Genomic DNA, 22803 nt, shown 5'->3' with positions numbered 1-22803 from the left:
AGCGAGGAGCCGGGGAAACCCCCGTGGACGCGGGTTTGCCTTGGCGCCCCGCTTGGGAGGGGCGATTCCTTCTGGAAGCGACTGAGCAGAGCCACAAGGAGGGGGAGCTGTCCCCGTGGCGGCGACTGCACCTCGTGCGGCGAGAGGGTGGGGAGGGAGGGGAGAGGGGAGGAGAAGCGAGCGTGCCATTCCGGGCGCGACCGTGCCGCGAGATCCCACCCCGGCGTCTGCAGAGCCCGAGGCGCAACTGGTGCGAGGGTTGGGTCCTCGCCTCGCCGCCAGCCCCAGCGCGCGGCCGCCGGGTGGCTTTTGCAAGGCGGGGGCCTGTTTGCAGAGAGCCGGGCATTTGCATGAAGCGACTCGACCCCACGGAGCAGCGGCAGCAGCGGCGGACCCCGGCGGCGGCGGCGGCGCGCGGTCCGACCCAGGCGGCCCCGGGCCCCGGGCCCCGGTGGATGCGCGGCTGGGGAGGAGCCCATGGGCCGGAGCTGAGGCTGCCCGGGGCGGCGGGGCGCGGGGCGGGGGGCGCGGTCGAGGCCCGGAGGCGGCGGCGCCGGAGGAAGCGGAGGAGGTCGGGCGCTCGGGGCCCGGGAGGCAGGCAGCGCAGCGCCGCAGCCCCGGGCTCGCCATGCTCCTGGCCTCGGCTGTGGTGGTCTGGGAATGGCTGAACGAGCACGGCCGCTGGCGTCCCTACAGTCCGGCCGTGAGCCACCACATCGAGGCGGTGGTCCGCGCCGGCCCCCGCGCGGGGGGCAGCGTGGTGCTGGGCCAGGTGGACAGCCGTCTCGCGCCCTACATCATCGACCTGCAGTCCATGAACCAGTTCCGCCAAGACACGGGTGAGCCGGCTGCCCCTGCCCCGCCCGCGCCCACCTCCCCGGCCTGCCACGAGATCTCCCGCCTCGTGCGCCCACCTTGGCCCACCCAGTGGGCACCTCCGTGCAGGGGAGTCCCCAGGAGGTGGTGGTGGGCGGCGCTTTACTCCCCTTGATCCTCCTAGGATCCCCCACCCCAACGTCCATGCAAGTAGTATCAGGGTTCTGGTTGTGCAAACCCAGCTTCAGTCTGGTCGGTGGGAGCCCCCTGCCAGCTTCACGCCTCCTTTTCGGCGCTTAGTGGCCCTAAGTCCTTCCGTCTAGACGTTCAGGGGCCGCCCCAGTCCACAAGCGATCCCGGCCTCGCCAAAGCTCCCTGTCCTCACCCCGCGGCTGCTCACGCCCGGGCTGACCCTGCTCTGCCTTGGGCCGGCCACATGCCTCCCTCACCCCACCTTGGTGCCTCTGCCCTGCGGTGCGGGATGCCTTCCCTCAGCGGGTCCTGGTGTGGGAACCCGCAAGGGAACAAGGGATTCCCCGGAGGCTCGGGCTGTACTCGGGTAAAGGACGCGCCGGGGCGTCCTGGGAGGGGAGCCCGGAGTTGGGGGGTTCCAGGGGCTGGAACGCGCTGGGCGCCGCGGCACTGGGCGCCTCTGCTGTGCACTCCAAGTGCCGGAGCAACAGGCCAAGCAGATGGAGAGAGGAGGGGGAGGGCCGGGGCTCCGGAATGTCTGGCGGGGAAGCCGCTCTCTTTGTCCGCGGAGCAGGAGGCAGATTCCTAAGGAGAGACTGTCCCCAAGCTTCCTCCTGAAACCGTAGCCTATGAGAGCGCTAAACTCCTCTGTCTCTTCGTGAGAATCGAGTTGCCACTATGGCCACCACAAACCCGGTCTCTCAGCTGACCAATCTTTCCAGGTCAGAGCCAGGAAGGGAGCCTGGGGGAGGGGAGGGGGTCCGAGGGAGGAGGAGGAGGAGGAGGACAGAGCTGCATGTCTGTCTTTGCTTGGTCCAGTGTGCCCATGCTTAATTGGTGGTCCGGGACAAGTCTGTCTTTCCAGCAGTCTCTTCAGCGACCGGGGTGGGGAGCGGCCGTTGTTTCCGGAATTCTAGCCGGGCTTTCCCAAGAGTGTAGCCGCGGAGCCTGCAGAGGCAGGTGTGGTGGGGAGCGAGTAGAGCAGGCTGGCGGCTCAGAGAACAGCTGTCTGGGCAGGGTGTCTCCGCTTCCTTGGAAAGCCCCCACATCCTGTGTGCTAATTAGGATTGTCATGGGAAAGGGGTATCTTTCCACCCTCATGTCCCCATCTTTAGTCGTAATTCCCAACAACCTCTCTGCCAAGGACTCTGCAGGCTCTGGCCCAGTGAGGGAAGCTTTCTGGGGAAAGGATTCCAGAAGCCTTAGAATCCAGAGGGGCTTAACCCTTGGTGGGGAAGGGAGGGAAGCCGAGCTGAGAGACACTGGGAGGAGGAGAGAATGGAGGGAAATGTGGGGAGATTGAGAAAGAGGATTAAGTGAGGCTGAGAGGGAGGGAGAGAATGTAATTGTGCAACTTGGATGGAGGTGGTGGAGGTGAGGGTGGGGGTGTCCTGCGGGGGAGGGGAGGGTGTCTGTGTGTTAGGGGAGCTGAGCCATGGGTGGGACCACAAAGACCAGCAGTGAAGGCACCTGACAGGGAATTCCAGTCCTGCTCAAAATAAAAATAGCAGGTGTTAGCTTTTCTATTTCAGATCAAATCTCTGCAGCATATGGAGAACCACTCTAGTGATGTAAAGGTCTCAGCCCCTCTCCCGCATTTGGGGAGGGCAAAGGTGGAGTTTGTGTTTGGGGGCACCTAGTGTGGGCAGGGTGTCTGGGAGCATTCATGACCTAAAGGACCCTTTTAATAGAAGTGAAGGGTAAACTATGCAGAAAGACAGAAGCTGCTCCCCCAGGTCTGATTACTCCTACCCGGGGACTGGTGGACTACGGCCTCGTGGTTGGCAGTGTAGCCAGAAGAGGAGGCTCCTTGGATTCTAGACCAGAGGCAGAGAACTAGCCCTGGATCGTCTTAAAGACTGCCTCGGGTGCGTTTTACATTGAGACTACTTTGGTTTCATGCACTCACTGCTGAGCACCTCTCCCCCTCCGTGCCAGGCCCTGTGCTGGGTGCGGAAGGCACTGGGCTAAATTCCCAGGAACCTGGGTTTGTCAGGGCGCTTGTCAAAGTAGAATAGAATCTCCGAGTTTCTGGGCTTTGAGCCCCCTCCTCTCCTTTCTCCACCAACACACACACAGTTCCTCTCAATATAGCTCATTGATGAGGCCATGACAGGGTAGGAACTTTAAACCAGTGGCTCCCAGGCAACCTCAGCCAAGCCCCTGCAATGTTTAATTAAATTACCCACCATCCTCAAGCCACAGTTGAAAGCTGGGAACCAGAAACATCCCCATAAACAAAAGAGAGCTGGAAGTCCCCTGCCCAGAGGCGATTCCTCTCTTTTTTGTTGCCTCTTCTGTATGGGGACATTTCCTGACATGGGAGCTTTGTCTTTTTAGAAGTTGCCTGCCCCACTGCTGAGTGAGTCCTCAGTCTCTCCACTCGCCTGGGCTCCTGACCTCATCCAGCCTGTCTCCAGGGAGATGGCTGGGAGGTGGCAGACACCCATCTGCCGCCTCTGTTTGCCCTGGGCCCTTCTTGCACAGACTGCCTAGGGGTTTGAGTCATTTGCATTCTGTGCTCGTCCCCTCTAGGCATTTTGGGCTAGAGAATCTAGAAGAAGGGAAAAGATAGGGTGAGCTAGAGGGGACTGGGTCTTGTCTACTTCCAAAAGCTTTGGTGGCTCCTCTCTACCTGCTGTCATTTACCTTGACTGGGCTGCCCCTTTTCTGTCGTAGGGCAGTGACTGGAGAGCTTTATTCAGCATCACTTTCTCCTGTATCTTCCAACACACCTGATCTCCACCATCTCCAGGGCCCCAGGAGAAGGATGGGGAAGACTGGGGTTGGCAGTGAGGAGACATGACTCAGGCTCTCATCCTAGACTCACCACTTACTATGTGACCTTGAGCAAGTCCCTTAACTGCTCAGGCCTCATTTTCCTCTGTGGGGTGAAGAGCAACCTTAAGATTCCTTCTTTCCTTCCTCCCATCATGAAGATTGGCAGGTGCATGGGTTTGACCCCTGCACCCATGATGATGCAGATAAGAATCTTCTAGGTGTGAGGGAGAGTTCTTTCCAGTCCCAAGTTTTCTGTGCAAGTTTTGCCTCCTTCATGTCTTTTAATGCAGCAAGAAGTGTCAGGTGGAGAGAGAAGGGATTTAATTAGATGGTTTGACAGAAGCCTAATTTTTAGCAACTCCCCCCCCAAACCCAGTATCCACTACCCTGTGTAAGCACAGGAGTGGAGGAGGCAGACATCATGATGACCACATGATAACTGTAGTGTGCAGGACGTGCCGTATATCTGCACCATGCCAAGCACATTGCACACGCTATCTTGTTTAATCCTCCCAACACTCCATGAAAAACTATGGTCACCCCCATTTCATAAGAAAACAATTTGAAAGATATTAAGTTCCTCAAGGGTTTACAGCTAATCCATGGCAAAGCTGAGATTCCAAATGAAGTGCCCTGTGTTTTTACTTTTTCAATCAGTGAACAGCTATGGGGCAACTGTGTAGGCACTGTTTCAGGCATGTGGGGTATAGCAATAATAGGACATCCAAGTCTCCGTTCTTGGGGAACATTCTGATACGGATGGGGGATGCTGATAAAAGAGGCCTGGGATTTCCTGGACACAGTGCTCTGTGTCCACGCTCTTACAGCAGGGAGTTGCTGACATAGATGTGGGTGACATGCCCGAGAGACCTCAGGTCATTACCTGCCATATCCCAGGAGCCAAAACATGTTGGGTGCTTTGGGATGCAGGTGTCTGAGTTGCTGGGAAAAGCTGATTTTCTTTCTTCCTCTTTAGTTTATGAACATCTTCTATCCCTATCCTACTCCTACTAGAGGCTCTTTTCTTTTTTTGGATGGCTGTGCAGATTATCTAGTTTATGGGCCTGATCTGGAAAAGCCCAGGACAAGCACATTCCAAATAGGGTGGCCTCTGAAAATAATCAGAGAAGGAAATCCCACCATCTCTCTTGTCTCAAAACTTTGATTCTGAGGTCTGCTTCCTGTCTCCAACTCCCCTCTAGGGCTGAACTGAACTCAACAACTTTCCCTCCAAAAACCAGCTCTTCCTCTTGACATCTCTCTGCCTGTTCATGGTGACACCATTTTGCCACTTTCCCATGGCCAAAGCCTCTGGATTCTTTGATTCGTTCTGTCATTCAGAGTCTTATTTGGGGGTGTAGTATGTACAGGTGTGCAGGCCATGTGGCTCAAGAGTTGAAACTTGAGTGTGCATGGTGGAAAGCCAGGGTGGTCACTCACGTGCAGGTCCCAGGCCCAAACCCTGGAGATGCACCTGCTTGTTTCTTGAGGGCATTGCTGATCCACACCCCGGGAGATTCTGAAGGAGGTGGTCTGAGAACCTCATTTGGAAAGCATTCAGCAACTCATGGTCAAGTCCTACCCATTTTTTCTCTGTAGAGTTTCTCTATTCTGTCACCTTTTCATTTCCCTGCCAGCACCCTTCCACTCACCTGGAACTAATTAACAGAGTAGCTCTGGTCTTGTCGCTCTTTGCTTAACAAACTCCACTGGCTCCTCGTTGCCTACAAATTAAATCCGTCACAGCTTGGCATTCCAGAACACACAGGGCATAACATATTTTCCAGGCTTATCTTCTTCTCTACCTTATATTTTCCTCTGTCCTGCCAATCGGAGGCCACTTCTATCCTTGTACATTCCTTCAGAGTTCTCTGATGCCCCCCAACTATCCATAAGCCCCCTTCTTCTGAAATGCTGTCCTCTGTCATTTTGCCTATTGAAAGTCTCCTTAGTATTCAGATTCTATGCCATTTGTCATCTGTTTCTTGAAATGTTCTCTAAACCTTGAAATGCTCTCCAAATTGTCATTGCTTCTTTTATTCAATCAATATTTATTGGGCCCTTCGGCATGCCAGGCACGGGGGTACAGCCATGAGTAAACACCTCGATGTCTGCTCTCTTGGGACTGGGAATCTCATGAGATAAATAGGTAGTCATCAAATTAGCCTCACCAATAAATGTGTGACTGCCCATTGAGATAAGTGCTATGAAAAAAAAAAGGGGGAACAGAAATTTCACCTGGTCAGAGCAACCCAGAGAAGCTTCCTTGAGGAAATGAGCTTTAATCTGTACATAAGCAGCAAAGAGGATGCCCGAGTGTCTTGGGGAAGGAACCAGCATGGTGATGAGGCCCAGAATCAGAGAAACCTGGCAACTAGGAGAAGCTAGAGTCCAGTGGGGTCAAATCTGGGCAGAGTGCGTTAGCAGTGAGGGGCCACAGAGGTTGGCAGGTGGAGGGCATGCCGGGCCTGACCTAAGGGGAAGTCATGGAAGAGATTTCAGCAGGGAGGGGATGTGGTCAGATTTCCTGCCAACTTGTGTTTCGTTGGCATCTTGCTTGTGGCACATTCCGCCTCATAGTCATTTGCACAGTTGTCTTCTAACCTTGTTTTAGACGGCAAGCTACTTCAGGAATGCTTGAATCTTTGTGTTCCTCATAGCAGCTAATGGGTACTCAGTGGTGTGTGATAAAGGATTAAATATCAAAGTGGCCAGAAGTCTTCCATCAATCACAGCAATGTTGATGGAGCCCTGTGGCGGCCAGGCACTGCATTAGGCAGTGGCATGCAAAGAGCTCCATGGTGGTATCCCTGCCCCCACTTAGGCACCCCAGCATGAAAAGTGCCAAAACACTGGTGCCCATCAGGCTTGGACAAGAGATGCACTTCCGGTTCCTGGGGGTGGGGCCTGGGCTGGGGTGAACATTTCAAGGAATGGATGGCGAATGGCACAGGACCTGAATGATAAGGCTAATTTCGGCAGGCAGAAATGGCAAAGGAGGACATTTCAGTAGAAGAGACCTGGAGAATTGTTGGAGAGACTCTTAGGGAACTTGGAGAGATTGCCTGTGGATAAGAGGGGCCTCTGGCAGGAAAATGAGGGGATAGAGAAAGACAGACCTGGAAATGTATGTTACAGAGCCGTGACATAGTTTCCAGAAGTTCTGGGACGACTCTCAGGCATCTACAGGATTGATAACACTATTATTAAAAAAAAAATGCCTGTTAGGCATATTTGTGAGAATTGGTTAAGTGCATTGTCCCTGTTAGCCTGGAAAGAATATAAAATAGTGCCATTTAAATTCTCTAAAGTTAATTTCCTCTTCTGTAAAAGGTGTTTCATAGGATTGCCAGGAAGATTACGTGGTTATGTGGAATATGTGAGGTGCTTTGTAAGTAATAAAGATTGTGCAAATATGAGTTATATAGAAACTTTCTCTCTCTCACACACACACACACACACACACAATGCCCACCTCCCTTGAACTAAACTTTCCCCATGATTTTTTCATCCTGCTTAGATGTAATAGAAAATAAATTACAATAATAATCAGCAACTTTTATTGAGCTCTTGCCATGGTGACAGGTGCTATTTTAGAGTTTTATATTCATTTCTTCATTTAATCCCCAAATCCACCCTTTGAAGTAGCCACCCGGGACCCAAACAGACGAGGAAACTGAGGCTTAATCACGCAGCTGGAAGGGACAGAACCACCCCTGTCGGACCCAAAGCCGCACTCTTTGTTCCCCAGCAAGCTGGCTGCTTAGGAAGGAAATAGAGGCAAACCCGGGAACTATTGCCGCCACCCTCCCATCCTGGTACCCCCGTGTCCCCCAGCAGAGGCCCTGGCGATGAATAGGGGATTGTTCTGCTTCTCCCTGGTGCCTCTGAATGTTGATGTTTTGGGTCATTAAGGGGCTTGGAGATGGGGTGGGGGGCGGGTTATGACCCTGGCTAAGGCCTGAATAGCCATTGTTCCTTTTCTTCCCCCCTTGAATGGGATTCTGTCCCCAGTCTTGGTGTCTCCCTCTGGCTTGGGGGAGGGGGTGGGTCAGAGGCCGGGGAAGGGGAGCCTTTTCCCACCACTTTGATGGATAGCTCTTAAGCCGACAGATGCAGAGATTCTGGCATCCTTGGAGCCCTCCCCACCATGCCTTGAGCCAGGCATCTTTAGCCTTGGTGCTGATAACATGAAATGAGCCCTGGTCTGGGCAGGGTCTGGCTCAAGTTTGGGGTAGGAAAGAGGGGGCAACAGCTACAGGCTTAGCTCCCTTGTAGCCTTGCAGGTTCAAGTCTACTGTACCATTAACCCCTGTAATAACCTTAGCCTCTGCCCTGTCCCTGCAGTGAGACTGTTAAAATTAAGATGTTCCTATCTTTAGGAGGGTTTGAGCTTCTTGAAAGAAAGATGTTAGATAAATATAAAATTATTCTCATGACCACTGAGAATGGCATTTTTGTTGATATAAGATTTAAAGTTGGGAAATATGGGAGAGGTCTTCCAACTTGATTTCCCTTCTTCTCACAATAACACACCAATTTTTTTTTGTACCATACCCACAAATGTACAGAGTCAGCTCCATCACCACTGTCTCTGGGAGGCCTTCGGTGGGGAGGGGGGGCGGGGAGGAGACAGAGTCTTCCTTCTGTCTTCCGGGCATCCACGGCCTTGTGTTCTTTTCCTCCATAATGCTTGGTGCAGAGGCATTTAGAGGGACAGAGGAGAAGGAACATGATCTTTATGAGCATGTACTATATGTGTCAAGGGCTTTATATGCCCCAGTGCAACGTACAGGGTGCACGGGAAATCCAGTACCCGCCATGTTCCAGTGCATGTTTGTTGAATGATTAAGTGAGTCACGGGTAAGTTTTACGAAAACCCTGGAAAGTAGTTACTGTCCTGTTTCCCAGGGGAGAAAAGGAGGCTGAGGTTCTATATTAGCCAGTAAGTGAGTGAATTTGGTGGCAAACCCAGGTGCTCCGGCTCCAAACCAGGAGGTACTCCCTGCTGCCCGGCGCTGCCTCCCAGGTCCTTTATGTTGTAAGTCACCTGCTTCCAGCCTGGTTGGACGTCTTAAAGGCAGGGAGGCGTCTCTTTCAGAGCCGACACCTCAACGGACAGTGTGGCCGGCACACAGTAGGACTTATTGCATGTTTACCTGTTAATGTAATGCCATTCAGGGTTATTCATGCTGACCCCGACCTCTCCTCTGCCCCACTCCGGCAGGGACCCTCCGCCCAGTCCGCCGCAACTACTACGACCCGTCCTCAGCCCCCGGGAAGGGCGTGGTGTGGGAGTGGGAGAACGACAACGGCTCTTGGACGCCCTACGACATGGAAGTGGGCATCACCATCCAGCACGCGTATGAGAAGCAGCACCCCTGGATCGACCTCACCTCCATCGGCTTCAGCTACGTCATCGACTTCAGCACCATGGGCCAGATCAACCGGCAGACCCAGCGCCAGCGCCGTGTGCGCAGGCGCCTCGACCTCATCTACCCCATGGTCACGGGCACCTTGCCTAAGGCTCAGTCCTGGCCAGTCAGCCCTGGGTCGGCCACCTCGCCCCCTGCGCCCCCCTGCTCCTGTCCACAGTGTGTCTTGGTGATGAGTGTTAAGGCGGCCGTGGTCCATGGCAGCTCTGGGCCCCTGCAGCCCCCGGCGACCCGCAAGAACATGCCCCCTTCCGGAGTGGTCAAGCTGCCTCCCCCACCAGGCCCCGGGGCCAAGGCACTGGACAGCGCAGGCACCCTTCGAGGCCCGGTGAAAACAGCCCCATCGCAGGTGACCCGGCGACAAACCTCCAGCAAGCCGGCTGGGGCAACTGCGGGCTCTCCTGCCAGCCCCCCAGGAGCCAACGGCAAGACTACGGGAAGGGTCGCCCTGGCCACCCTGAATCGTACCAACCTGCAGCGGCTGGCCATCGCCCAGTCCCGGGTGCTGATCGCCTCTGGGTAGGTGCCTCCGTGGCTGCCTCAGAGCATTTACTCATTGCAGAGAGAGGCTATGACTGATCTTCTGGGTCAGTGGAAAGAGGGGCTGCCAAAACTGAAGCCCCATCTTACCTTGTGTTGGCCCCTGGTGCAGGTGCAGGCAGCACGGTGTGTGGTGGATGAGGGAGGGTTTGACCTGGGGTCCCAGCGATCTGATTGAGACTTTTCCTCTTACTAGCCATGTGATTTGGGGCTAGATCCCTGACATTAGAGAGTCCCAACTTCTTGTCTGCAAATGCCGGCAATATTTCTCATGTTGGGGTTGCCGTGAGGTTTAAAGAAGATTGTGCATAGTGAGTCATAAATAAGCAACACTAATTGAGCTCCCACTGTGTTGTAGTTTGGGGGTTTTATCTCCTCATTTAATCCTTGCAACAACTATGAAGTAGGCGCTATCCCACTTTCCAGATGAGGAAAATAGAGGTTCCCTTGCAAGGGCACATAGCTAATCAGTGGTGTCCACTAGGATTCAGACTGGAGGAAGTCTGGTGCCAGAGCCCAGATTCTGACTCTGCTGTGCTCCTCCCCCACCAAGCACATACCACGGGGCGGGGCACAAAGCAGGTGCCAAACGAGGGTTAGTCCCTTTCCTCTGGTCTCTTGGAAGCTAGAGGGGCGACTCCAGATTGAAATAGCAGCCCATTCTTAGTGACTACTTCCTACGTGCTGGCACTTGCCATGTATTGATTGTCTGTTATTCCTATGACAACCTGGTGACGTTGTAGGTCCTGTTCGTATTGCTTTTTCTGTTGTTCCTGATCTTGCGGATCATAAAATTGAAGCGACCCAGGTCAATGCGGTGCCTGCTGCCCCTGGTTTCTCCTCATTCTCACACCCACCCAGTCTTCCCTTTCTTTTTCCCGGGGGATCTGCTTTTAGTCCCTGAACCCCAGACGGTCAGGATGGTTTTAGATTTCGGTTGGGCACCTGAGTCTGAAAATTCAGGCTGCCTTGAGAAGAGTGCCATCGTACTCAGCTGGGTCTCTGTACACAGAAGTTTGCAGCTGGGAGGAGAAAAGAAGGAGGGCACACCGCAGAGTGGGAGGAGTACTGGGCCGGGAGTCCAGAGATCCGGAGGCCAGGCCTCTAATCCTGCCTCTCTCTGCCACTGGAGTGAGCCACAGAATCTTTGCCAGACCCAAGGGACTTACCTGCCCCACGGAGCCACTGTGCAAAACTTCACTAAGAGAGTTTGCCCCGTGGGAGTTTACTAGATTATTGCATTCCCTTACTCTGTGATGGAAGGTTAGACACAGGCACTTAGCTCAGAATTAACTCCCCAAGGAGGGCCACATAGCTCACGTGTTATACAGTAGGGATGAGAACCCAGGTTTCAGCCCTCTAGTCTGCTGTTCTTTTGGCTACAGCCCGGCTTCTTGTGGTGTGTAAACGCGATTTACAAATGGCAAAATGCTGGTCAGATGCATGGGATTTTCATGACCTCCCCTCAGTTGCCAGAAGCATCTGGGAGAGGGGAGTGGGCATCTAACCTGCGCCCCTGCTGAATTTCTCCACCCATGCCATCACACAGCAGCATCCTGGGGGCCTCTAACCGAATTCTGGGGTGATGGCTGGCATGGAGAAGAGAGGCTCACGTGCTAGATAAGAACATGGCCTCTCGAACCGAGGACCGCCGGGGCTTGAACCCAGGTTATTTGCTGAGTCACTTGGGGCAAGTTTCCTCTGGCTTCAGTTTCCTCATCTGTAAAATGGGATAGTAATAGGATCTTCCTTCTTGGGTTGTCATGAGGATCACATGACATGGTCATTGTGTAGATTTAGCACAATGCTTGACACACAGTAAGAGTTCAATCAGTCTTTGCTGCTATTATTGTTATTGTTAACAGGTACTAATGAATATGTACTGCATAGTTGTTGACTTGAAGTCAAAGCTGAGCAGCTTCCAACACCCCACCTTGTCTCCGGCGCCCTTGGCGAGTGCCAAGTGACCTCATGCCATCACTGAGGGATAGGCACACAGGTGGCTTTGAATCCCGAGGAGTGAGTGGAAGGCGGCCTTTTCTCTCCTCTTTGTTCCCTCTACCCGCCAATAGAGAATGGGTGGAGGTCTGGGCAGTGCAGTTTCAAAGGGGCTATAGAAACAAGTTGCGTTTTTTTTTTTCTCCCTCATCTCTGTTTTCTTGACAAGGGAGGCCCCTGCCTACCCCTCTGAATCTTCCAGCCCTTCCCTTTTCACCTCCAACCTCCTCCCTCACCCCCATCCCACCTTCTCCTCCAGCCTCTCTTGGCCATTTAATTAGCATGTTGATTCCCTTTGTCTGGCATTGCCATCGACCTTCTGTCGTTGCAGGGCCCCAGCCCTCCCTCCCCTCTTTGCCCATGACCTCTTCCAGCAACTTTCCCACGGAAAAAGGAAGACCAGGGAGGGCGGGAGAAGTGGGAGGAAGAGAAAGGTTTGGGGTGGGGGAACAAAAGATCCTGTGAATTATTCAGGGACACAAGCAGGGGGTTTCTAAAGAGAGAGGGGGGCTGTGCGGTGGAGAGTGGGCGTCGCCCCAGCTAGGCCTCGGTTGCCGTAGAGACCAGACCCTTGTCTTGCTGGAAGATTCCTGGGTTGGCACTCCCGAGAAAACACTGCTTCTCACCATGGTGTCTGCGGAGATCCCCTCCCTCCCGCAACCAACCCCCTTCCACCTTGCCAGCTCTCATCTTTTGTCTCAGTTTTATATTTTAGCAACAGAAATGAAAACTTGGACCTTCCATAACTGGGAACAGCCCAACAGAGGGAGGGGAGGGGTGTGTTTTGAGTGGCCCACAAGTGGTTAGGCCGGACAGCTTTGACTGAGCAGTGTTGCCTGGAGGACTTGAGAGGGGAGCCGGCCACCATCGGGTTGCTGTTTTCTAGAAGGAGGGCTCGGGCATAGTCACTGGGGCCTCAACAGGGTAATGACTGGCCTGGACTCCATGGGCTGTTCTCGTTGGTTTTCATTGCAACCAGTAACAGTGGGGGAAGTGTGGTCAGGTGCTGCCAGCTCAGCACTCCTAAGTACTGCTCATCACTAGCTCTACACTGAATACCATGTCCTCAAGCATCTGAGAATATTGGAATATCAAAGCAGGAAAAGGCCCTTTGCAACTGGGAGATAAAAGTGTACACACACCATCACCCAAATGTGCATAGGACTCAGCTATTGACTATTTGACCTAAATCCTAAACCTTTAGAGGGAACCCCATAGGGCAGACATTTAGGGTGCCCTTGCACAGCGGTGGCAACCCAGATGTGGTCGGCAAAGTGGCAAAGTACAGAGAGGGTGTGTGACCTCCCAAAGGCATGAAGCAAGTCAGCACGGAGCTGGGCCAAAGCGAAGATCCCCTGACCCCAGGGCAGGCTCCTTCCATCATACCCTTCTGTGTTCCATAGGCAAATACCTCCTCCCTGGGTCCTAGAGCCTAGGGATAAGCCCACCAGCCGTGCTGTCCTTTTCCTGACATGGCATTGCGTCTCTCCCACCTGTCGGCCCCACGTTTTCATGCGTGTCTGAGGCCCACCTGCAGGCTCCCCCCTCCCTCTCTCCAGACCTTGCCTTGAGTTCTTGAGCTGCCTGGGCTGTATGTGTTCTGGGGATGGGAGTATTTCCTGGTTGACCAGGTTGGGTGTGGAAACCTGCCAGTCCAGTTTGGGGAACAAAGGTGGCTTTTGTCACCGGGATCTCAGCTACTTATCAGCTGGGGTGGGGGCCTCAGAGATGGTGAGGGGGGAGGCAGGTGCAGGGCTGGGCAGGCAGGAGCACTGCCCCCTGGTGGGAGCTGGGAGCAGGCCCCAGGAGGTGGGTCTTCCCCATGCCCCCAGACCCTCCCGAAGGAGCTGGGCCAGGAGAAGACACCATGGGTGGGGTCCCAGGCCTTAGGCTGTCACCTTGCTGCCAGGTACTGGGGTGAGAAATCATCATCAAGTCTCCCTGGTATCTTCTAACCCAAGACTCTCACAATTTTACAGATAAGGAAATTAAAGCTCAGAAAATGTAACTGGCTTGGTGAGGAGCTACTGGCAGCACTGGGACTCAGACACAGTTTCCCTGACTCCCCGTCCACCATAGCAGCCTAGCCCTGGGGGGCAGGTCACAGAGTCCAGAATCAAATCCATTCCTCTTTCCTTGGCCTAATGGCCCTTGTTTAAAGTTCAGCTTTCTCCTCCTTCCATCTGGGTTTGATTTATCCTGGGGACAGTTTCAGAAAAAAAGTGGCATTTGGTGGCCTGGTGAGATGCAAACATTCCCACATCTGTTCTTTTACATTCTTCTCCCAACATTGGTGCACGGGCCATCGTCCCTGGGAAGGGACAGAGGCCGGAGCAAGCCTGGTGTAGCTGGGGAAGCACCATCCTTACGGGCATGTGGGCACAGACAGACCCCACTGCTCAGCCTGGAGGTCCCATTCCAGCTCTCCTTTCCTGTGGGTGGGCTTACTTGTGCCACTCTCTGAATTCAGGTCTTCTGTCTGCAGTGTGGGGGTCACAAGGATTGCATAGACATAAGTGCTCAGCATAGTGAGTGGCCTAGAATGGGCTCTGGGGCCAGGTTTTCTGGGTTCCAATCCTTAGCCATGTGGTCTTGGTCACGTTTGCTTAACCTCTCTGTGCCTCAACTTCCTTGCCTATAAAATGGGGCTAATGATAATGCTTCTTGCATAGGTTGTTGGGAGGACAAGACAAGTTTCTGTGCTGTGGGCAGTGGGAGCCGCTCCCGGCAGGAGGCGAGCTCTGTGCATGTCAGCGATTTCAGTACATGGATGAAGAAGGGCCATGGGTGCTGTCTTCACTGCCATGTCCCCAGCATCGGGAAGAGTATCCAACACAGAGTGGGGCTCGATAAACACCATGCGGACGGACAGATAAATAAACAAAGGCTCTTTTCTCCACCCGCTGTGTTCCCAGCACCCCCATAGCAGACCTGCTGGCCTCCCAGCCTGTCCAGCCCCTGAAGTCATCTGTGACCGGGTCCAGTGGCCTCTCCAAGCCGAGCTGTGGGAGCCTGGGCTGCAGAGGGGATGGCGCAAGACCCAGCCCCATGTGTTCCATATTTTCTGAGTCAGCACCGTGGGAGGCCTGCCTTCCCAGGCAGCTGTGCTGTCTCCTCTCCAGCCTGGCTGGAGCTGCTGGGAAGAAGAAGGGCAGAAAGCGGAGGTGGCTTTGCCTGGTATTTGTATACATCTCAGGGAGAAGGAGAAGGGGCAGCTGTTCCAGCCGTGGCTTCTAAATGCCGGGCTGGGGATTCACTAAATCTGCAGCCTCTTGGGAGTTTTGGAAAAGTGCAGATTCTCAGGCTCCACGGTGGAGATTCTGGTCTAGACCGAGAACTCTGTCTTGTTAAAAGCATCTTAGGTGACACTTTTGTACACCCAGATTTGGTTCTTTATTGTTTTTATTTCTTCGACAAATATAGATTGATTGCCTACGAGTGGCACGTTCTGAACAGAACAGACATAGATATTTGCCCTTGTGGAGCTCAGATTCTAGAAGGAGAGATAACAAGCAACAACTTATTTTAAAAGATCACAAATAGAGCAGGAGTCCCGGGGTGGGTGGAGGGGTGGGCAGCGGTGTTAAATAAGGTGGTCTCAGGAACCTCACGGAGAAGGTAGGCATTGAACTGAGACGGGAGGGGTAGTAGAAGAGAATGAAGCAGTTATCTGGTGGAACAGCATTTCAGGCACAGGGAACGGTATATGCAAAGGCTTTGAGATAGGAGTGTGCCTGGCAGGTAGGAGGAACAGCAAGAGCAGAGCAAAGAGTCTAACGATATCCAGAGGAGGCCAGAGGGATAAGGGAATTGGGGGTGGGAGCTGTTTGCAGATCACACAGGGCTGTGTAGGCCTTGCCAGGTCTTTGACCTTGACTCTGAGTGAACTAAAGAGTCATATTGAGTTCTGAGGTTCTGAGTGGAGGAGTGACATGGTCTGACTTAGGCTGTGAAGATGTCACCTCTGGCTGGCTGCTGCGCTAAGAGCTTACTGCATCTTTAGTAGGGTTAAACACAGTCCATTTTGTACCTCTTGTCAAAGCCATAATGAATCTGCTCTTTCCTTCCACAGGGTCCCCACTGTCCCAGTGAAGAACCTAAACGGGTCCAGTCCTGTCAACCCTGCCTTAGCAGGTAAGAGAAACCCTGCAATGCACTGCTTAAGATAGAGAAATCAGAGTTGCAAAATAGGTAGTGAGCATTTGTAAAAAAGGAGGTAATCTGGATGTTAATGAAAGCAAATGGGAATTTTGGGAATTGCATGAGAAAGGCAGGAAGCATTTGGGGGCAGAACTGATTGCTAAAAGCAAAGCATGCTATTGAAGAATACGTTTCTGGCAAAGAAGTAGAAGGCAGAGTAGAGAATCCATGAATTATGAGAACTCTCTGCTGGAAAGCAAGGTAGTGGGAGGGAGGAATTTGGGGTGTGTTGGGAGCTACATCTTCAGTCCTCCCTCACCCACCCTCTGCCCCTTTCAGGAATCACTGGGATCCTCATGAGTGCAGCGGGGCTGCCCGTGTGTCTCACCAGGCCACCAAAGCTGGTCCTACACCCACCCCCCGTCAGCAAGAGTGAAATAAAATCCATCCCAGGGGTTTCCAACACAAGCCGCAAGACCACCAAAAAACAAGCCAAGAAAGGTACCAGCCTCTTTATCTTATGGGGTACAAAGACCTGGCTCCCAGCCCTGGCTCTGCCCCCACCACCAAGGGCCACGGCCATGGCTAAACCCTCTGGGCCTTAATTTGTACATCTGCTAAGTGGGCCTAACCAGTAAATTTTGATGATCATACCAAAGTGGATTGTGTATGGGTCAGATGGAAACACCTGAGAAATAAAAATATATGTTGCAAAAATATAGAAACATAAAATATAAAGTGTGGTACAAAGGAAATATGTTAGAAAAGAAAGATCACTGTGGCATTGGAACCAAAACAGACTGGATTCATATCGTAACTTTGTCATTTACAAGTCGTGGAGCCTCTTGTTTTCTTGTCTTGCTAATGGGGTTAAAAATGTTCATAAGTGATATGGAAGGGATGTCCTGGAATTCATCTATGACAGTGGCAAAGTAGCCACTGTCTCGCGTCCCTCTACAGCCTCCAGATACTCTGGCCACTTGAACCCTCCTTGGGGTACCCCTTCCTACCTGCCCGCAACCCAATAAGGGGTCAATACCTGGGCTTACCCGGCAGTGCAGGACCTTGGCTCAGCCTTTCTGGTCACTGGCATTGGTTGTTAAATGATTTGACTGTCCCCGCCTTGCAAGCTTCTTGTGAAGTTTAAATCAGATCCTATGTGTATATTGCACTTAGGCCAGGTCCTGGCAAGAAATAAGCTCTTAATTAAAGGAAGCATAATTCCTACAAAAGAAGCAGGGCAGTGGGAGGGAAGGGCCTGCATTGCAGCTTTTGGCTGTTGCATGATCTACTTCCTCAAACCCTTGTCCTACTTTTTCAGTTTATCAAAATTTCCTTGCTTAAATGAACTCAATTGCCTCGCTCATAGTCTGATAGGAAGTAACAGGATTTTACACTTTCTCACTCTTCCTGTTATTATTAATAGCACATGTTGAACCCTTATCTGGCAAAGTGTTGAAGGACTGTATGTCCATTATCTCACTGAATTGTGAAGCAACCCTTTGGGGTAGGTGCTATGTTCTTTTCCATTTTATAGGTGAGAAAACAGAAGCTTAGAGAAATTAAGAGGGTGACCCAAGAGGTGGCACTGATCTTTGTTTCTTTCTTTGCCTCTTTGCAAGGCGGTATCATCCCCTCCTGTACCTTCAGCTTGGGCTGCCTCTTATGGGTCTGGTCCAGAAGAAATCCCTAAATCATTGCAGCCCACCAGATGCCTCCCAGAGCATCACCCTGCTGCTGGACCGCCCAGAGCCAAGGAAGACCGCCCTGAAGTTGTGGGTCGTAACTCCCTGGTTTCCCATAAAAATAATCTCACTTTGATGCCACAGTATAAATTGAGACCGTACTTAGCAAATTGTAAAATGAATGCAGTAAGACTGCCTCATGTTTATTTAATGTGTAACAGTTTACAAAGTGCTTTCATATCTGTTATCTCATTGTATCGTTTGGACAAGTCCAGGCTCTTTGATTGTAAGGAAAAGAAACCCACTTTGCTCATCTCAGCTAAACAGTGGGTTTGTTGAAAATAAGCAAGGAGATGCCAGGGAAGCGACTGCAAGAGGGAAAGGCGGGTGTGAACACCTCCTTCTCTCCAAACCACCTCACTGGCTCTTCTGCAACTGGTATTCTCATTCTCATTCTTAAGACCAATGGCAGAAGGAATTGCTCCCCTTTTCTGCTTTGAACTTGGCTGGTCACCCTCCTCTCTGGCATACCCAGCATCGCAAGGCTGTTTGAGGCCTTACTCTGCTTTGGTGGCCCACTGATCTCCCTGTCCCTGCAGGTAAAACCCCAGAGGAAGTGCTGAAGAAGTATCTGCAGAAAGTCCGGCACCCCCCAGACGAGGTGAGTGCAGGGAGGCAGGGTGGGGTTCACTTACCCCATTGCCCACAAACACTTCTTCCACTGTGTTTTCTGCGGGATGAGGCCGGACAGAGCTGCTTTCTAAGCCCTGAGTGGTGCAGAGCTGGTCAGAGCTGACACTTGGTTCCAGGGTTCCTGGTTCAAAGCTGCCACAGCACCTTAATCTCTCCCACCTCCCTGTTCAGCGTAGTGCAAACTGATTCTAAGCTACCTTACCATGACAGTTTGAATGTAAGAAAAACTGTATGATAAGCTGTGAGAACTCTCTTTAAAATGGGTTTGATACAGACCAGGTTCTCAATTGGGGGGCATTTAGCCCCCCAGGGAACCAAAAATATCTGGAGACATTTTTGGTTGTCATGATTCGAGAGGGGGAGATGTCCCTGCACCTAGCTGGCAGAGCAGAGACCAGGGACACTGCCACACACCCTGCAGTGCCCGAGGCAGCCCCCACAGCAGAGAATTTCCTGCCCAGAGTGTCAACAGTTCTGAGGTTGAGAAACCCTGTCCTAGATTCATTTAAATAGCAGCTTCTCTGGTACACGGGAAATACAATTTCTTTACAAAAGTTCACCTTAAGTAAAGCTTATCAGGGGTCTGTCAACAAGCATCTGTTTCCTCCACAAGCCACTGGAGGACACAAAGGAAGGACAGTGCATCGCCCCAGCCCTTGAGGAGATTATAATTTCCTTGATGAGCCCGTGTTAATAAGTACCACTAGTAGGAATTATTTCAGGAATTTGTCCTTTGTGTAAAGCAAGACAAAACTGTATTTAGATTCCCAAGAGCACATACCCCTGATCTGTGGGCTTTCTAGAAGAGGGGCAGTAACAGCTCATCCAACCCCTGAGCTCATGCGGGAACCACCACCGAGGTGCCCCGGCCTCCCAGCGGGGGGGGGGGGGGGTGACAGCTGATGGCCCGTGTGCTCCGTCTCCTCCCGCCCCCAGGACTGCACCATCTGTATGGAGCGCCTCACGGCCCCCTCGGGCTACAAGGGCCCACAGCCGACCGTGAAGCCCGACCTGGTGGGAAAGCTGTCCAGATGCGGCCACATCTACCACATCTACTGCCTGGTGGCCATGTACAACAATGGGAACAAGGTTAGTGCCAGCCTGTGCGGCTGCTGCTCCCCCCCAGCAGTGGGTCCTGGTGGAGAAGATAATGAAGGTCCTACTTGGGCCTCGCCCAGGTGATCGGGGAATCTTAGAGGTACCCCAGGGCAGCACGAGTGATGATCCTGCAGTTGATCTCTGCAGGATCAATTCTCCACCACATTGCAGCGCCGGCAGTCCCTGTGGGCCATGCTCCTAACTACAGCCTTGGGTGTGAAGGTCTAAGGGGGGAGGACTTTTGTCCCTCAGGGTTCTGAGGGGAGTGGCCTGTTGTCAGGGGCCATGGCGAGGTGAAAGGGGCACCCATCAGTGAGGAAGAAGAAAGTTCTTATCCCAGCGCTAGACCCATGGTGAGTGTTCATCCATGCCTTACAAATGGGTTTCCCAATCGTTCTCCAATCACCCTTCCTTCTCCAGGGCTAGAGATTTTCAGTTATAATTCATTTTCTTTGGACAGCTTCAAAACACCCTTGATTGTCCCTTAAAAGGCATAAGAGATTCTTGCCAAAGTGTATCTGGTAATCCTTGCCCTAGAACCCCACTGTTGGAAAAGGGGAAGACCGTTTGAGATGCTTGTCTTGTCCATTAACTGACAACGCCATAGTATTCCCCCATTAGAGCTGGTTTCTAGGAATCTGTGAGTCTCCGTAAGGGTAATTCTCTCCTTACAATGTCTGAGCATTTCCTAAGTCATTGGCTGATGTTCGTTCCTGTGCCTGGAGTAACTCTTACCCCCCATGTCCATGAGTTTGAATCCAACTCATTTCTCCAGGCCCAGCTTGGATTGCATCAGAGTCTGAGATTTTCCTGGTATCCTCTTACTCGTCCCCCAAAACGTCTGGATTTCAGGGGCTACTCTGTACCTCTCTTGCTGTGGGGAGGAGAAGAGACAAGAGAAGCAGCAGACCCAAGCTTGAATCCTGGCTTAGTAGCTGAATGACCTTGGGCAAGATTTTTCAACCTCTTTGAGATTTTATTTTCCATCTGGAAAATGGAGATTAAAACCACACCTACATTATAGGATGGTGTTACTATTATTATTCAAATTGGTGATCTCCTTTGTATTGTGGCAATAATTTTTTCCCTTCATCCTTATCGATCCTATTTGATTGATGTTCCCAAAGTGCCGACCTCGGGCTCTTTCTTCATGTCCCCAAGGGTCACATTGGTGTCCCATCACCCATGGAGGATGCAAGTCTGGATCCCATGTTCACTTTCCCAACCCTGGGTTAAAAGGTTTCATTGGGACCTTGCATTTTAAGGGGTTATTTGGGGCTTACAAGGGTTTCTTAGCACATTTGCTCCCTTTTTGATGACTGTATTCGAGAATAATCTAGTAACTCTTTGCATTTATTTACATGGAACTTCAAAAATGTTTCCCAAGATACTATCCTTTATTCTCTTTTGCAGTCCTACTTTGAGGCATGTGTTTTTATTTTGTTAAACACATGGGGAAAAAGGGCTCAGAAAGAGTGGAGTGATTCACCCAAGGTCTAAAAGCAAGTGAGAGACAGAGCAGAGACAGGGAGCCTGCTTTCCGAGAGCAGTCACTGAGTACGAGCTGGCCCTTTAAACAAGTACAGCTTGAATGGGTAGGTCCCTAAATAGCTCAGCAGAGGATCCCTGTCTTCCTGAAAAGATGGGGATGTCCTGGAGAGCTTTGGTCCCAGCTGTGCAGCAGCACATTTTGCACATGGCTCACGGCCTGTGCACGCCTTCCTTCTGCTCACCCCCTCTTTTTTTTGCAAGCCTGGGAATTGGATTTGTATCACTGCATCCAAAACTCCATGTTCTCCCTAACAGTGCCACTGAGGGGCATTGGAAACCCTGGGGCTTTAGACAGATGCACAGGAGGCCCAGCTCTGATAAGCGACAAGTCCTTTAATCTTGCCATGCCTCAGTTCCCTTCTCTGTAAAAGAAGGCTAGTAATTTCTTCCTGGCCAATGTCAGAAGGCGAGGCCTAAATGAAACAAGAGATGTAAACTCTATTGTGAGCTTTAAAAGGCTGTAATTAAAAACATCATTCCCTCCTCTAGTTACTTATGCAAAACTGACCCTCCATCCTTCTTAGCCAATTCATAACTATTCTTCAAGGACCATTTTCTTAAAGACATCGTCATTTATTCCAGCATATAGTGCCCAGTTCCTCCTTTTTTTTTTTTGAGACAGAGTCTCACTTTGTTGCCCAAAGCCCACTTTGTAGAGTGAGTGCCGTGGCGTCAGCCTAGCTCACAGCAACCTCAATCTCCTGGGCTCAAGCAATCCTGCTGCCTCAGCTTCCCGAGTAGCTGAGACTACAGGCATGCGCCACCATGCCCGGCTAATTTTTTCTATATATATTAGCTGGCCAATTAATTTCTTTCTATTTATAGTAGAGATGGGGGTCTCACTCTTGCTCAGGCTGGTTTCGAACTCCTGACCTGGAGCAATCCGCCCGCCTCGGCCTCCCAGAGTGCTAGGATTACGGGCATGAGCCACCGGGCCCAGCCTCAGTTCCTCTTTTCATAGCAGTGGCTTCCAAACCTGGGTGAGCATTAGCCTCTCTACAGAAATCATAAAAATACTAATAATATTTGGAAACACCATGTGCTAAATCCTCCCTGTGGATTATCTCATTTAATTCTCCCAAGAACCCGGGGAGACAGAGACTATAGTTTTCCTTGGTCTATAAGGAAACTGAAACTCAGAGAGGTTGATTAATTTGTCTGAGGTCACGCAGCAGGTAGATAGCAGAGCTGAGACTCTATTCTAGGCAGTTTGACTTCACAGTTCACACTCTGAACCACTACACTTTGTAGCCTCGCCATTCTGATTCAGGAAGCCTGATGTGGGGCCCGAGCAGCTTTATTTTTAACAAGCCCCCCGGGTGATTCTGATGTTCCACAATTGGGCATTTGCTGCTCTCAAGTGTTCTCACTCTGTTCCACCCATTGGTACTTAGTGGCTAAGTAACGGTTCCCGCAGTGAGCTCCCTGCCCTAATGAGCTGGTCTCCTCTAGGCAGGGATTCCTCTAACTTGTCCCTCAGCTCGGAGCTTGGGACTATTTGTAGAATTTACCTCCTGTTAATTTGGAGAAGGCAGAAATCGCCTAGGTCTCTGGGCTGGGAGGCAAATTGAGATCTATTACTCATTTGCGCGCATTTTGTCCCTCTGGTTTCGTATCTCTGGTACCCTTTGGGATGGGGCAGGGAAGTTATTACCAGAACTGTTTCCCAATCTGGCTCTTCCGACCTTGTCTCCTCAGGATGGAAGTTTGCAGTGTCCAACCTGTAAGACCATTTATGGGGTGAAGACAGGCACCCAGCCCCCGGGGAAGATGGAATACCACCTCATCCCCCATTCTTTGCCTGGCCACCCAGACTGCAAAACCATCCGGATCATCTACAGCATTCCCCCCGGCATTCAGGTGAGCACACCCTC

At 51.9% G+C, this 22803-nt stretch overlaps 1 protein-coding gene across 2 annotated transcripts in view; it reads left to right on the top strand.

Moving 5' to 3' along the window:
* Nucleotides 1-543: 543 nt before the first annotated feature.
* The window catches only part of DTX4 (deltex E3 ubiquitin ligase 4), a 32184-nt gene continuing 9924 nt past the window's right edge, over nt 544-22803 (top strand). Inside the window, exons 1-7 of one of the 2 annotated variants that reach the window (XM_012749950.3) lie at nt 544-839; nt 9017-9743; nt 15835-15896; nt 16242-16403; nt 18187-18248; nt 19217-19369; nt 22628-22789. In XM_012749950.3, the coding sequence (XP_012605404.2) occupies nt 629-839; nt 9017-9743; nt 15835-15896; nt 16242-16403; nt 18187-18248; nt 19217-19369; nt 22628-22789 (1539 nt within the window). In that variant the 5' untranslated portion in view covers nt 544-628. Of the gene's footprint in view, nt 840-866; nt 1731-9016; nt 9744-15834; nt 15897-16241; nt 16404-18186; nt 18249-19216; nt 19370-22627; nt 22790-22803 lie in introns of those variants that run through there. The other variant, XM_012749951.2, reaches the window with a different exon arrangement.

The sequence above is a fragment of the Microcebus murinus genome, chromosome 4, assembly GCF_040939455.1.
Source record: "Microcebus murinus isolate Inina chromosome 4, M.murinus_Inina_mat1.0, whole genome shotgun sequence".
NCBI lineage: Eukaryota > Metazoa > Chordata > Mammalia > Primates > Cheirogaleidae > Microcebus > Microcebus murinus.
This window is presented reverse-complemented; position numbering and strand designations above follow the sequence as displayed.